Genomic DNA, 15,372 nt, shown 5'->3' with positions numbered 1-15,372 from the left:
CTGCCCCGGACCCCTCAGGCCAACTGCGATGCCTCCTTGTCCACCTGACGGTCACTTGGTTCCAGCTCTGGCACCTCCCTCCTCCAGGAAGCCTTCTGTAACTACTTCTCCTTCTGCAGCCAAAGCTGAGGTTAGCATCTATATTACCTGGGGCTGTGTCCATGCCCTTGCAAGCTACCTAGATGGGCTCCATCAGCTTCCCTGTGCTTCCCCTGCTAGACCTCGAGGCCATGGGTGGTGCTAGCCTGTCTCAAACGTCCGCTCAGAAAGTTTGCACAGTAACACCATAACGAGCCTGCGTGAGCAGTGAGGAAAACAAGGCTCAGAGAGGAGAAGGTACTCGCCTGCGGTCACACAGCTGAGCAGCAGAGATGGGTTTTGAACTTAGCCCTAAATGCAGTCATGATGAGATAGTCAGCACCAGGCTTGGTGCATGTAGGTGCTCATTAAATGTCTGCTGAAGGAATGAGAGATCTGAGATAAAGCAGCCTTTGGGAACCCTGGGGACACAGGGGACAGTGTGGAAGAAAGATACGTGCTACAAAGACTCTAGGAACACTGCACCCATCCAGCCCCTGGTGTGCCCTGTGTTTTCCCTTGCCTGAGGGCTGGGGAAGGGAGTCCAGAACTGGGCCTCACTAGCTGTTGACTTTGGGTGGCACCCAGGGCAGGCGACCCACTCAAGGGACTCTCGGAAAGTGCTACAGCGGGGTACTCTGGGAGGAGGGCAGGAAGGGATAGCCACTTCACCTCTTCACTCCCCACTGCTTCTTTTTTTGTAGTTTCCATTTCTTTCATTTCTTTTTTTATTATAATAATTTTTATTATGTTATGTTAGTTGCCATACAGTATATCCTTAGTTTTGATGTAATGTTCCATGATTCATTATTTGCATATAACACTGCTTCTGAGCTAACTCCTGCCTGCCCCCCTTGGCCCAAGGCCCACCTATCTTCCAGTGATCCTGTTTAGCATTGCTGGTACTGTCCCTGTTACTTCCACATGCTAGAGGCCAATACTCACTTGCCTTCTAGCCAGGACAGACTTGGGGGAAGGCAGCAGCCCACCTGGAAAGGCTTTGAGATCCCTCCTTTAAGTTTTCCCAGCACCCCCTGGGAAAGGCACCTGGGTCCTAGTCATATGCATATCTTCCCTTCAGGTCTCAGCCAGATTTGTCACTCCCTCCCGGAAGCCCTCCCTGACCCCCAGCCCAGGCATAGTCTCCTATTACATCCTCACTGCTTCATCATGGCAACTGACATTGATTTGTGCTTTCTGAGATCAGTGTCCCTTTCTCCCACCACACTGAGCTCCAGAAGGACTCTGATTTTGCTTACCAAAGGCAGCCCAAGACTAAGCACCACGCAGGGCACTCAGTAGGTGCTCCCCAAATATTAGCTAACTCCTAGACATAACGTTCTGTGGCTGGTGTGACCTTGGGCAGGTTGTGCGCCTCTCTGTGCCTCAGTTTCTCCCTCTGTAAAATGGCCCTCCCACCACCCATTTGACTTAATCCTGTAACTCGGTGTCACGCCGAACGTTGAGAAATTCATGCAGGGACTTGCAAAGAGAAATCGTCGGATAAAGAGGGCGGGACTGGACCGAGGGCACACTGTCCCCGACACGCCTCACCACCTCTGACCAAGGGTCGCACAGCCCCTGAGCGCCAGTCCTGGCTTCGAAGCCGGCTGCGGCCCGCCCTCCCCGCTGCCTCGGGTTCCCCGATGTCCCCACAGAGGCTTGAGCACCCGACCCACAGTGGGAGAGGGCCGTGCAGCTGTGTTACCTAGTAACAGGGCGGGGCTCCCGAATCGAAGCCCCCGCCCAGTTACCTAGCAACAGGGTGCGGCCCTCAGGTGAGGTCCACCAGCCTCCTTGCCTAAGACTAGGGTGGGTCCCATTGGCGGGTTACCTAGCAACAAGGTGGGTCCCCCCAGGGGGGCGAGGCCCCACCGGTTGCCTGGCAACTGGGAGGGTGGAGAGCCACATGTACCTTGCCCTTTAGGTCCAGCACGTAGACGGCGCTGGCTGACATGACGGCTGCGGGAAGCCTCGGCAGCTGCCGAGGGCGGCGGCGGCGGCAGGGACTGCCGGGCGTTGAGCAAGGCCGGGCGCGCCCCGCGACAGTTCGCCTCCACTTCCGGTCCGGGGAGCCGCGCGCGGACCGTTATGTCCGGTCGGGGAGGGGCTGCCAGAAAGGCGCAGGCGCGAGGCAGAGTGCGCGCAGGCTCAGTACGCCCGATGTGACCTTATTTCCCCGCTCCTGCCTCAAGCATCCCGGAAGTAAGGCCCGCAGGGGCGGGGCCGAGCGGGGCCGGGCGGGGCCAACTGAAGCTGGGCACTTTCCAGCTGCCAGGCGGGGCCAGGAGGCCAGGGCAGCTGGAAACCCCGCCCCGCCTCCGTGGGCCAAGTGAGATTGATAGACCGGTGGTGGAACCCACCTTGGGCCCAGTCCCATGAAACTCACAGTCTGGTGGGGAGGCCTTAGAACAAATATAGTTACCAATTGTGATACGCTTTGCAGGGGAAGGGGAAGGTGGTGGTTACTTGGAAAGAGGCCAAACTCTCTGAACGGCAATCAAGTCTTACCAACAAGTCACTACTTGTCACCTGTCAGTGTCAACATTCGTCAGTGCCTGTTTATTGCCTGGAATGATCTGAAAACCACGCCCTACCAAACCTTGGTGAAAAGCACTTCTCTCATTTCTGTAGTTAATGACCGCAGTGGGTGATGCAAATTGTGACCCCTGATCAATCGAGTATCTCATTGCTTTTATGAACACTCAGGCTGTGGAGAAATGCCTGCATTTTGTCCTAGTGAACCATCACAGTGCTCTGGGGACCCCAACCCTGCAGCATCAGGACCATTCACTCAGGCTGCCTGCCTCTGACTTTTGATCTTCCCTCCTTTTTCCTTTGGGGTTTTGAAAGATGGATTTTGCAATATATCCTCTGCTTAGGATAGAGATGAATTCCAAGAAATTCCAGAGGAGAAAACTGGAATATTTAAAGACTACTAAGTAACTCCTGGGCTGGAAGCATTCTTTCACAAAACATCTGGAGAGGTACTTAAGTGGCTCAGTCGGTTGGGCGTCTGCCTTCAGCTCAGGTCATGATCCTCGGATCCTGGAATTGAGCTCCATGTAGGGCTCCTTGCTTGGCGGGGTGCCTGCTTCTCCCTCTGCCTCTGCTTCTGCCTACTGCTCCCCCTGCTTGTGCTGTTAAATAAATAAATCTTAAAAAAAAAAAAAAACACAGCAACAAACATCTGGGAGACAGTTTTTGACAATTGTCTTGTACAGTATGCTATTATACGTAGCCTCATAGTTTGCCAAAAACATTTCAACGTTTTAGGAAGACATGTCTTTTGAAAATTACAAAATTATACACTTCACTAAAAAAAAAAAACCCTACAGAAATGCCAAAAAGTGTAAGACCAAAAAAATAAATAACGACCCAGAAGAAGTGACCCCTCTCATTACGGAGCATTTCCTTTCAGGCTTGCTCTAGGCAATATTTAGATGTTTAAAATCAGCATGGGGGGCAGAGCTGGGAGGAACAGATTGGACAAAAGTCTTCTGAAGAAACAAGACTCCCAAGTGCCAAGAGCAACATCACAGTAAACACTGTTTACATAAATTACTCGTACCCTCCTTTCTCCATGTGTGTGGGGGGATTCAAGTCACCATACTTGGCTTTTTTTTTTTTTTAAGATTTTTATTTATTTATTTGACAGAGACAGCAAGAGAGGGAACACAAGCAAGGGGAGTGTGAGAGGGAGAAGCAGGCTTCCTGCCGAGCAGGGAGCCTGATGCGGGGCTTGATCCAGGACCCCGGGATCATGAGCTGAGCCGAAGGCAGACGCTTAATGGCTGAGCCACCCAGACGCCCCCTACCCCCGGCATTAACACTTAATGTACAAGCCAGATTTGACCTCTGCACCATCTCAGAAAAGACCAGACCCATTGTGGTAGACCAGGGTTTCTCAAACTTTGCTGCCTATTAGGGTTACCTGAGAAGCCCTGAAACATCTCAGTGACTGAACCCCACCCTAGGCAGCATCAGTGGTTCTTAATGCTCCCAGAAGAGTCTAACATCCACAAGGGTTCAAGAAATGTTGTGGTAGACTTAACAGTGATGGCCTGAATCAACCACATCTCCCGGTGTCTGTGCCCGTGGAGTTCTCTCCCTGACTGGGTTTGGCAACGTGGCTTGTGTTGGCCAATGGAATAGACCACACAGAGATTCTGAAGGAGTAGCTGCCACCTTAGACTTTCTGGCCACAGGCAAGCCAACACAGCTACACAAGTGAACTGCACCACATGGCATAGAACCATCCAGCCCAGCAGTCGACCCACAGAAGAGAAACCCTGCTGTTTTAAGTCATTTGGCTTTAGACTGGGTAGGCAGAGAGATGGAGTATGTAACTTCCAGCATACCGACGATGGCTTTTCACAGCTCCCATCAGGCTCACAAACCCCAGCTGCTGGCTCATGGATGGAAAAGACCTCCAAGGGCCTTTTCGCTAGGCAGTGGGGGAACCTGCCCCAAAGAGCCACTACTAATGAATGAGTGGGCTCTCAGGGGGGCTGCAAGCCACAGGTGGAAAAACACGTCACCTAATTTCTTCCAAGTTGAGGGTGAATGGTCACTTTGCAGTATGCACATTCCACATGTGCAATAAATCCAAAAGCAGCGTTTCTAGTGATAATCAAACCGCTTATAACGGATGAAGACACTCAGACTTCTGTTTAATAACTATTTTTTCCTTTATTTTGTGCACAGGTGACAGCCCCAAACCCAATACTTGCTTTTTCTCTTTTGACTTTGCTATTCTGTCCCTACCTAGGTCCACAGAGTCTTCCTCCCAGTAGTACATGCAGCTTGAGCCGCAGCAGGTAGGTACACGTAGGTCCTCAGAGATCACGGCTCTCCAGCACCAAGACCTGGGTCCTCCCCTTTGACTGCACTGTCTGTGCTGGGCTCTGCCCAGGTCCCGTCACCCCTGACGTGTCCTTAGGCCAGAAAGACCAAGTGGGCTACATGGTATGTGCCAACTCTGAATAAACCCAGGGGATGCTTAGAGCCTAAGGTTGAGGGTAGTGAGGCCAGCTGTGTTGGGGTTCCATTAGAAAGGGATGCCGTGCTTGATTAGCGACGTCTGCCACGGCAACACCCTCTTGACATGTCTGGAATGGAGACACTAGAGGAAGAGGCTGCATGCTGGCCACAGGCTCAGACAGGGACCAGGAGGGCATTCCATCCGCTTTCCAGGCTGCATTGTCTCACACCAGGTGGCTAGGGAGGCCTTCTGAAGTCCATGAAGGTAAAGTGGCTTCCCTAGGCTCTGGAAGGAACAGCCTACGCCCCAAGCTAGAGGGAACCTGGGAGGACAGCTCACGCAGGGCCCTGTGGGGTCTGCAAGTTGCAGGCCGTGCCGGCATTAGCTCCTTATCTTGTTTTATCCAGGGCAAGAGAGCTGGTGGACTATCAGAGTTAGATGCAACTTGGGGGTAAAGACACTTTTCTGTGACACACAGAGATCCTTAATCTCTGGATAAACTTGCAAAAATGTCCAGCCCAGACTTAAAAGGTTTATCTTCTACGCTACTGACCAACCAAAATAGAGTAAAAGGACAGTCTTACTTTAATCCAGTTCCAGAAAGAGGGCACACTGCTTTGGAAAGCACTTGTCTCAGCAGAAGATGCAAAAGTATGTGTAAAAGAATGTTTCTAGAAAATACCAAAGGCACCAAACAGAGCCCCAACTTTGCCTTCCACTTCTTGATGCCACTCCGTACCCTGGATGGGGAGGCTACTTCGTCCAGCTGACTTTGGGAATGTCGTAGTGCTCCGTGAGGGTGTCCAGGTGTCTGTTGAAGTCCTGGGAAAGCCGAGAAGAAAACCCACATCAGCACAGTCTCAGACAGGGCACCAGGATTGTGTGGCACTGCCCACTCCCACTTCTCCACATCTTGCCTCTCCTCCATGGGCCCCCTCCTCTCAAAGCCACCCGGCCCTGAACCCTGGGCTTATCTTTAAATGACCCTGGGGAGGTATCACTTCTGTTGGGTACCCCACTCCCCACCCCAACACTCCAGGGGCTCCCTCTGCCAGGCTCCTAGCCTCTGGGCCCAGCTGGGGCCCGACATAGCCTGGTCTTCCCCACTGGGCATGTAAGTTACCTCCACTCTCTGCTTGTGGGTTTTGGATGCTTTCTTCAGGATCCTTTCCATTTGCTGAAGAGAGGAGAGAAATGGAGGTGAGTTCACACACTTGACACAGCCCAGGCCAGCATGGGGTGGAAGACAGAAGCCCCCACCAGCTTGCTCTTACACCCAGCACGGCTGGAGGTCTCAGGGTATATATCTTGTCCCCCCTTAACTCTACTCAGGCTGGTCCGACAGGGACGCCTGGCCACAACATGTCCCACCAGGACCGCAGGCCAGCTGCCCTTCGGTCAGAGTGGCAAGGAATGTACTAGGCCTGACGTGAGTAGACTGCTGGGAGCTGTATGTGTGCTTCCTGCATCCCTGGGCAACAGACTGCATCCCCATTTTGCAGAAGAAATTTCAGATGGGGTTTGAAGAAGGATGAAAAATGAAGAAGGCAAAGGGCCCAACACATCGTAGGAGCTCAAGGGAGTAGGTGCTGGTGACCCAGTGCCACGAGGGCTCCGAGATCCACATCACCCTGATGAGTGCGACTGTGGCATGTGTATCCTGCCCCACCATGACGTGCCCCACTCTTCATTCCCAACACCGGACGGGACCTAGTAAGCTAAGAGCACAGGACGCAGAGCCAGACGAACCTGGGGCTGCACTCGGCTCTACGTTTACTGACTGGGTGACTATGGCAGACCTTGACGCCCCCTCCCCGCCATGACCCATGCTGCCTGGTATTGGTGCCCTAGTGCAGTTCTCTGCCACAATGACTCTGGGCTAGCCCTGTGACTCAGTTTACTTAACAGAATGCAGTGCCAGTGTTGGGCTGAAGCCATAAGACCCGGCAGCCTTTGGCTTTGTGTTCTTGGAAGCTAGAACTATGCAGGAAGTCTGATGACCTTACTGGAAAGAAAGGACCTGGAGAATGAGATGACACTTGGGGAGAGAGGCCACGGGGAGGAGCAAGAAGGCATCAGACATGTGATGGTGAAGCTGTCTTGGACGTCCTAGCTCAGTTGGGCCTCCAACCCCAGCTGCCATCTGACTGCACAGACTCCAAGTGAGGCAAACAGGAGAACTATCCAGGTAAGCCAAGTCAACCCACAGGTGGGTTAGCCCATCTGTCAGCCACCACCTGGCTGCTCCTCGCTGTCCCTCATCTCATTTGCTGCTCTATCTTCCTCTGCCTCCAGCTGGCTCCCACCCGGCTGACCCTGCCTTCCCATCCCTGCCTCTCTTCCTGCTGCTGTGAGCCCCTGGGAGGCCTGTGCCTCCTCACAAGAGGCCACACTGACTTGACCAGCTGCCACCAATGCCAAGCACTTGGTAGGGCTCTGCCTCCCCTCTCCCCCCTCCATGTATCAAGTTCACAGGGTGTCTTGGGTGCTGTCACCACCCCCACTTCACAAACAAAAATGAGGACCAGCCTGCAGAGTGGGTGATGGGGCTGGAGATGCCAAGCCCTAACCCTTCAGGCTGGGTCCCTGCTCCATGGGCCCTTCTTCTAAGAACTGTCCAGCCTTCGTGCTCTCTGTGCTCAATCAAACACCCTTCCACAAGGGAATCCATATTTCCCAATTCCGCCTACCTTTGCCCACACTTTCCCCCGTGTCTCTCCTGGTTCAAAACAAAACCCACAGCAGTACTTCCAGTTTTCAATAGCAACAACAAAAAAAACCCCCTTGACCTTCCACCACCCTCCAGCTACAGGTTCATTTCTGTTCCTCTCGATAGATCTCCCAAAAGTGATTTCTGCATCTTGTCTCCACCTCTGCTTTTCCTTGTCCTCCCTTGGATCCCCTCTAATCAGCCTCTCTTCCCCCTCATTCCAAAAGCCAATTAAGGGCTCTTGGTACTCACCCCACAAGACCCCTTGGCAGCATGACACTGTCGATCACTTCTTCCTTCTTAAAACGCTTTCTCCACTCAGCTCCTAAGGGCACACTTTCCTGGTTGTCCTCCTTCCTGTGATCCTTCCCTTTGCAATTTCAGATCCTAGACCTCATCTCTATCACTGTGCCTCATCAGAGGCTCTCATCCAGTCCCACAGCAATCCCAGAACGTTTGCAGGAGAGGCCCAGACCTCTCCTCCAAACTGTGGATTCAGATACCAAACTATTCACAAAAATTCTCCATTTGAACTTCTAATAGCCATTCAAACATTCAAGCGTTCTCTAAAGCCAAGGTCTTGACGCCCCGCTTTAGAAGTCTGCTCTATCTGCTGTCCTTCCTACTGCAGTAAATAGCATCTTCATTTACCCAGCATCTCCCACCAAAAATCTTGGTCATTCCTCATTTCCCAGTCCACACCCAATTCATCAACTAATCCTGCTGTTCTTGCTCCAAAATCAATCCCAACCCTGATACCTTCCATTGCTTCCACTATCACTGTCCTATTCTGAGCCACTGTTATTAGTCGCCTGATGGGTACTCTCCCCTATCCCACTTCCACTCCAGGAGTAACATCCCAGCGCAGCCTGGGACTATAACCTCAGAGAAGGAACTTACGTGCATTCACTTGTTAAATTCTCACCACAAATCTGTTAGGTAGGGACTTCAGCCCCACTCTACAGGCGAAGAAAGAGGCAAGGGAGGTTAACCAACCTGCCCAGAGTTACACCACCACCAAGATGCGGTAGAGACAGAATGGAACCCTGGATGGTCTTGTTGAAGCCAGTAAGTCTCACCTTTTTTTTTTTTTTTTTTTTTTTAATGACTCAATTAAGCTTGAGAGTGATGAGTTAACTCTTCCTGATGTTACTGGACAAATCACCCAGATCAGGGTTAGAGTTTCTCAGCCTAGACACTTGACATTTTGGGCCAGATCATTTGCCGGGGGGGGGGGGGGGTGCTGTCTTGATTACTGTAGAATGTTGAGCAACATCCCTGGCCTGATCCCATTAGATGTCAGTAGCACTACTCCCCACCCCCACCAGCACACCCTGAAGTTTTAACTAACAGAAATGTCCTTAACCACTGCCAAATGTCTTCTTGGGAATGGATGTAGGATACAGATACAACTTATTTGAATCTGCTAAACAAAGTCATCATGGAAACAGACTATGGAAACTTATAGCCGGGTGCATGACCATTTAATATCAAGAACTAACATCAATTGAGCACTGACTTTATGCCAGACCGAGTGCCAAATGCTTTATCTGCATGACTTTATCTAAAGTTCCCATCCCTTTTAGAAGAAAGCACTATCCTGATCCCTAGAGATAAGTAAACTGAGGCAGAAAGAAGATAAGTCATTAGCCCCGTTGTCACTGGGCAACCGAGAAACTGCGCTGGAATCCAAATCCGGTCCCCAGCTCTGGCCTTTCAACGCCAGCCCAGGCTTTCTCCTCTGCCATCCACTCTGGCCAGAGGAGCTTCCTGTCCTCGGATCTCCCCCAACCGTGGACTCTTCCTCACCCACGTAGCATCATCCCGGAATCGAGATCTCTCTGACCGCTCACCATCCCTCCGAGAGACCCGGGGCTGACCCCAATTTCAAGTCGCCCGGCCCTGCCTCTCCATCCACTTCCGGAGACCCAGACCTGCTGCGCGGGGTATCCCCAGCTTCCCCATCTGCCTTACCCGCTTCTCCTGCATCTTTTCGAAGGCCGCCTGGGCCGGGGTTCGCTTGTCCAGGCCGCGCCGCTTCTCCTCCTCGTTCTTTTTGCTCGTTCCCATCGCTTCCAGGAGTTTCGCCTTGTCTTTGTCCTTCTTTTTCTTCTTCCTGGGAGGGGAGAAGCGGGGAGAGAAGGTGAGGGAGCATCAGGGAGCAAGAGTTCGGGGACTCTAGAAGAGGCTTAAGGGGGCAGAAGACAAGCCTTTGCGGTGCTTTCGGGGACTCACCGCTTGGTGACGCCGAGCTCTGCAACGCCTTTTAATTTCAGGGGCCCCTTTTGAACCTGCTCGTAGGCAGCCATGATGCCCCTTGCAGTTCGGTAGGTAAACTGCCACACTTCCTGTTTGAGTACATCAGTTACGTCGGAATGCCCGCCTCACTTCGTCTTGATTGGTTGAGCTAGGAGCTGCGCCTGCGCTCTCGGCATCTGGCTCTGGACCACCCTTTCCGGTTATAGGTGGTGCCTGGAGCGTCGGACTGGAACTCCTCTTTTGCATCCAGTCTCCTGCCGCACTTCCGGCTTGACGCCCACTTTGGGTTTCTCCAGGCTTGGGCTCCATGGATCAGCGAAGCTCCTTTGAGAGATTCCACCATATCTTCCCTCCCTCCCTTCCTCTTCTCTCTTTTCTCTCTCTTTTTTCTTTTCTTCTTTCGATTTATTTATTTGAGAGAGCGATAGCACATGCTAATGGCTAGTGGAGGAAGGGGCAGAGGGAGAGAGAGTCTCAAGCTGACTTCACACTTAGCGGGGAGCCCAAGGTGGGGCTCCATGAAGACCCCAAGATCGTGACCTGAGTTGGAATTGAGAGTCGGATGTGCAACCGACTGAGCCACCCAGGTGCCCCAAAATCCCCATTTCCTAAAACGCAGTGTTCTCTTGAGTGTTTGTGTGCACTTGAATGTTCTGTTGTCTTTTATTGCTGTATTTTGAGAATTGTTTTGTTTTTAAGGTTTTATTTTTAAGTAATCTCTACACCCACCTTAGGGCTTGCACTCCCAACCCCAAGATAGGAGTCATATGTTCCACTGACTGAGGCAGCCAGGCACCCCTGAGAGTTGAACAGATAACCTAAATTTGTAAACCTAATCAGTACTTTTTCCAGGTTTTGGTGACTAATGGTATTACGTGAAATACGTGTCAATTGCATTTGAAAAATTTTTTTTTAATATATTCTATTGAGGTATAATTTATAAACAGTAAAATGCACTCATTTTAATTGTACATTTTGATGAGTATTGTCATGTTTACACACCTGTGCAATCACCGCCACAAGATCTAGAACATTCCGTGTCACAAACTCCCTCATTCCCCTTCCCAATTAACCCTCCTCACTGTTCTCCCCAGGCAACTCCAAACCTGTTTTCTCTCACTGTAGATTAGATTTGTCTTTTGTAAAAGTTTCATATACATGGAATTATACTATACACATTGTTTTGAGCTAGAGTTCTTTCAATGTGCATAAAGTGTTTGAAATTCTTCCTCTTGTTGTTGTTTTTTTAAGATTTTATGTATTTGAGAGAGAGCACACTAGAGAGAGAGAGAGAAAGAGATACAGGGCCTGATCCCAGGACTCTGGGATCATGACCTGAGCCAAAGGCAGACACTTAGCTGACTGAGCCACCTAGGCGCTCCCCTCTTGTTAGTTACAAAAGTACTCCATTTGTATTGCTGAGTGTTATTCCATTGTATACATATATTTGATTTTTTTTTTAATCCACTCACCCACCTATAGACGGACACCTGGGTTGTTTCCAGTTTGGAGCCCTAATGAATGGAGCTGCTGTGAACATCAGTATATAAGTCTTTGTATGGATGTAAGTTTCATCTCTCTTGGGCTCGCTCCTGATGCTTTCATTACTTGAAGCAGAATAGTAGCACGGTTTGGTTTTTCTCATTATAAAATATTGAGTCTCAGCCACTCTGTTTTGAGAGTTTGATAAGAGAAAGAGTTGCATAGGATGTACCGAAAGCCCTGACCTACTTATGCGGTAACACCTGGGGTGCCAATGAGTGGGGTTTTTTAATTCCCTGATATCACAAGTAATTTGCTTATTAAACAAGCAGAACTATTGTCATAACCGAAACATTCCTATTTTTCTTTCCTTCCATCCTTTTAAGCATATTTCTTAGTGTGGGTCATCTTCCTCTGGCCCTGGATGAAAATGCTGTCAGGACTTATAGCTTTTCTCTCACTTTTTATGGGATCTACAGTACTATTGCCATTTTAAGTAGCACGTAGTTCTCAATTCAATATGTAGAATGTCTTGATTTGGAAAGAATAGTCTCCCTTTTCCTTGGCTGGGACATACACACTTAATAAAAAATAAGGCAACAGGACCAAAATGCCTTATGCTAATCTCCACATCACCAAACAGAGACTTAACTTCATTACAGTTTTTATTCAGAAATGAAATCTTGGGGCACTTCGATGGCTCAGTCAGTTAAGTGTCTGCCTTCAGCTGGGGTCATGATCCAGGGGTCCTGGGACTGAGCCCCATGTTGGGATCTCTGCTCAGCGGGAACCTGCTTCTCCCTCTCCCTGCCACTCCCCCAGCTTGTGCTCTCTCTTTCTCTGTCAAATAAATAAAATCTTTTTAAAAAGAACCTTAAAAAAAAAGGAAATGAAATGTTAAACCAGTCAATCAGGAATTCTCTGATCAGCACTAGGTAGGTAATCTGCCTGACAGGGTGGTGGGATGGAGCCGGCTCTGCACTGACCATGGAGTCTGCTTGGGATTCTCTCTCTCCCTCTCCCTCTGCCCCTCCTCTCTCTCTCTCAAAATAAATAAATAAATAAATAAATAAATAAATAAATAAAATGGGATTTTATTCTATCTTTGCTTTATTTTTGACCTTCTCCCCAACAGAATGTTGTGACTGCTTTTGTATGTTAATACTGAGGAAAGCAGAGAAGAGACACCAACAGATCTCCCATAATCCTCTGCTGAGGATTAAAAATATAGAGAGAGGCATATGCCCTGTGTGAGAAAACCACACAGTATGAAAAAGATTAAAAGAAAAAGGAAAACAAAAAAATAAAAACTTCTCTTCCCACCTCTTTCCAAAATGATTAGCAATTTCATTTTTATACTTTTCAGCACAAATGTGCGTATGCCAACATCTGTATATCTGTGCAATGTTCTTCTGTTTCTGTCCTCAGCTTTTCATTTAGCAAAATGTCTTTTTCTTTAAAGATTTTTAAAATTTATTTTAGAGAGAGCTCACGTGTGAGTGGGGGGAGGGGCAAAGGGAGCCTGCTCAAGCAGACTCCACGCCAAGCCCAGAACCCAGTGTAGGCTCTGACATTATCAAAATGTCTTGAAGCTCTTTCCAAGGACCCAGTTACTTCCCCTCACCTTCCTCAAAGTTTAGTGAGGCCCACCCTAACCAACGCCCATCTACATGCCCACTAATCTCAGCTCACTTTTGCAATGGCCCGAATCCGTAGTATTATATACTACTATAGTATTATGTATATTACATAGACATAATCCAAGATTATGTACATTTGTGCATTTTAATTTAAACTGCTATTGCTCGAACTGTGCCAAAGACTTTTGAGGCAGTGCGGAGGAGGGAGAAGCAAGCATCCCAGAATCAGGCCAAAGGAGGGCTCGGGCCTGATATTTCCACTTCTACCTGCAGGGGGCAGCAAGCGACTGCCCAATTCTCCAGCTGTAAGCTCGCCCTTTAGTGCTCAGGAATTGGAAGAGAGCAGCGTCCAGAGAGAATGGGCTTCCTGGTGCTGCCAGCCGGTCCAGGCTTGCTGGTGGGGCGATTCTTGACAGAATCACCTCCTCAGGGGGGAATAGGACAGACTCAGCTGGGGAAATCTGTTTTCCCCCAGCCAACCTGGTAGGTTTGAAGCTCCTCTCTGGCACCTCCAAGGCTGTGTGCCCTGCCTGAAGTGGCTTGATCTCTCTGACCTTCTCTTTCTTCTTTTATAAAATGGGGCTGCTGCTGCTGATAATAATAGCTAATACTTTTTATGGATTTACATGGATCAACTCATTTACTCCCACAGCCACCCTGTCACACAAACCATCCTGATTTTACAGGTAGGGAAACTGAGGCACAAACTGTAATCCAATCTATGCTGTGTGTTCCAGTCTTTCCATTTTTGCTTTTGTCACCATAGCATGAGGCCATCCATTGTAAGATGTGTCACTATTTTATAAACCTCTATGACAAGCATTTCTCAACCTTTTTTTTCCATTATCATCCCCTAAAGAGAATAGCCCCTAAAGAGAATTTAATTCAATTTAATTTAATGAGAGAAGTTAAATTCCAATGATTCAGTTTTTGTCACGGATTGAGCTTTGGAGGGCAACAAACCATTGAAATATCTAGGGTTTTTTCATCCCCTCCTCCTGGAACCAATTTTCACCACTTTAGGAGCAATATTGCCCCCACTGATAATTTATGTTCTAAGAGAGGATTTGTGCCAAATTCCTGTGTTTTTGCTCACTTAAATTTTTTAATTTTATATCCACTTAAAGAGTCATAAGATTTAAATACACAGAGATTTTTATTATATGCTATTCTTGCATATACATACAAAGAAAATACAATAAATCAGCTAAGGTTTTCTAAATGTCTTCATACACAGAGTTACAACTCACCGAAATCACTGTCCAGCTGTAAGTGTCCAAACTGGTGTTTTATCACACAGCGTTGCCCTCTGTGCCATCAAGGACCCTGATAAGGCACAGTTCTTTAAGACAGTCTGCATTGTTCCCAAAGAATAGAATATTGAAAGGGAAAGCAGTTATCCGAGGGTGGAAAATAATGGCAAACGTCGCCTTACCCAAGAGCTCAAGGTCAACATTGTCGGTGATGTCATGTAGTTATCAAGTAACCCCAGGTATGATGTGATGAGGAGGACACCTCACTTCTGAGGTCTTCCCCCTCAAAACCCATAAATCTACTCCAATCATGAGAAAATACCAGACAAATAAAAACGAGGGACATTCTATAAAGTACCTGACTGGTACTCTTCAGGACTATCAAGGTCATGAGAAAAAAAGACTGAAAAATCAAAAACAAATAAAACAAAACAGACTGAAGATTAGGAGCCTAAGATACTAAGTGCAATGTGGGATCCTGACACAGAAAAAAAGGACATGATAGTATATACCCATGTTCACAGCAGAGTTGTTCACAATAACCAAAAGGTGGAAAGACACCAAATGTTCATTGATGGATGAATGGATAAGCAAAATGGGATCTAGCCATAGAAAGGAATATTAGTCTTCAAAAGGAAAGAAATTCTGAGACCCGCTACAATGTGGACGAACCCGGAAGACACGCTGAGTGCAAGAAGCCAGACAGAAAAGGACAAAGACCATATGAGTCCATTTACATGAGGTTTCCAGAATAGGCAAATTCACAGAAACAGAAAGTGGGATGGTGAGTTCCAGGAACTGGGGGAGGAGAGAATGGGGAGCTGTTTCACGGGGACAGTTTCAGTTCTACACGATGAAAAGAGGTCTGGGGACAGATGGTGATGGCTGCACAACAGTGTGAAATGTATTTCATTCCACTGGGCTGTGCACTTAAAAATGGTCAAAATGGCAAACCTTACGTGTTAT

At 48.7% G+C, this 15,372-nt stretch overlaps 2 protein-coding genes across 3 annotated transcripts in view; both read right to left on the bottom strand.

Annotated features, from left to right (window-relative positions):
- The window catches only part of AP1M1 (adaptor related protein complex 1 subunit mu 1), a 29,123-nt gene extending 26,922 nt beyond the window's left edge, over positions 1–2,201 (bottom strand). Inside the window, exon 1 of one of the 2 annotated variants that reach the window (XM_026500420.4) lies at positions 1,994–2,201. In XM_026500420.4, coding sequence (XP_026356205.1) covers positions 1,994–2,035 — 42 coding nt within the window. In that variant the 5' untranslated portion in view covers positions 2,036–2,201. The remainder of the gene's footprint in view (positions 1–1,993) is intronic. The other variant, XM_026500421.4, reaches the window with a different exon arrangement.
- A 2,549-nt stretch (positions 2,202–4,750) lies between these two features.
- On the bottom strand, positions 4,751–10,129 carry FAM32A (family with sequence similarity 32 member A). The gene is made up of 4 exons (XM_026500419.4): positions 10,008–10,129; positions 9,747–9,888; positions 6,186–6,239; positions 4,751–5,884 (listed from the first exon to the last, which is right to left on the bottom strand). Exons 1-4 carry the CDS (start codon positions 10,079–10,081, stop codon positions 5,816–5,818), a joined length of 339 nt encoding a protein of 112 aa, XP_026356204.1. The 5' UTR covers positions 10,082–10,129; the 3' UTR covers positions 4,751–5,815.
- Positions 10,130–15,372: the final 5,243 nt, after the last annotated feature.

Source organism: Ursus arctos, unplaced genomic scaffold (assembly GCF_023065955.2).
Source record: "Ursus arctos isolate Adak ecotype North America unplaced genomic scaffold, UrsArc2.0 scaffold_14, whole genome shotgun sequence".
Taxonomy (NCBI): Eukaryota; Metazoa; Chordata; class Mammalia; order Carnivora; family Ursidae; genus Ursus; species Ursus arctos.
This window is presented reverse-complemented; position numbering and strand designations above follow the sequence as displayed.

Excerpts from the sequence above, each read along its gene's own strand:
- FAM32A (XM_026500419.4), bottom strand. The coding sequence starts at position 10,081 with ATGGCTGCCTACGAGCAGGTTCAAAAGGGGCCCCTGAAATTAAAAGGC. Across the intron at positions 6,240-9,746 it reads AAAAGATGCAGGAGAAGCGG|CAAATGGAAAGGATCCTGAA; the intron begins GTAAGGCAGATG and ends TCCTCTCTTCAG. Across the intron at positions 5,885-6,185 it reads CCCACAAGCAGAGAGTGGAG|GACTTCAACAGACACCTGGA; the intron begins GTAACTTACATG and ends CGGCTTTCCCAG.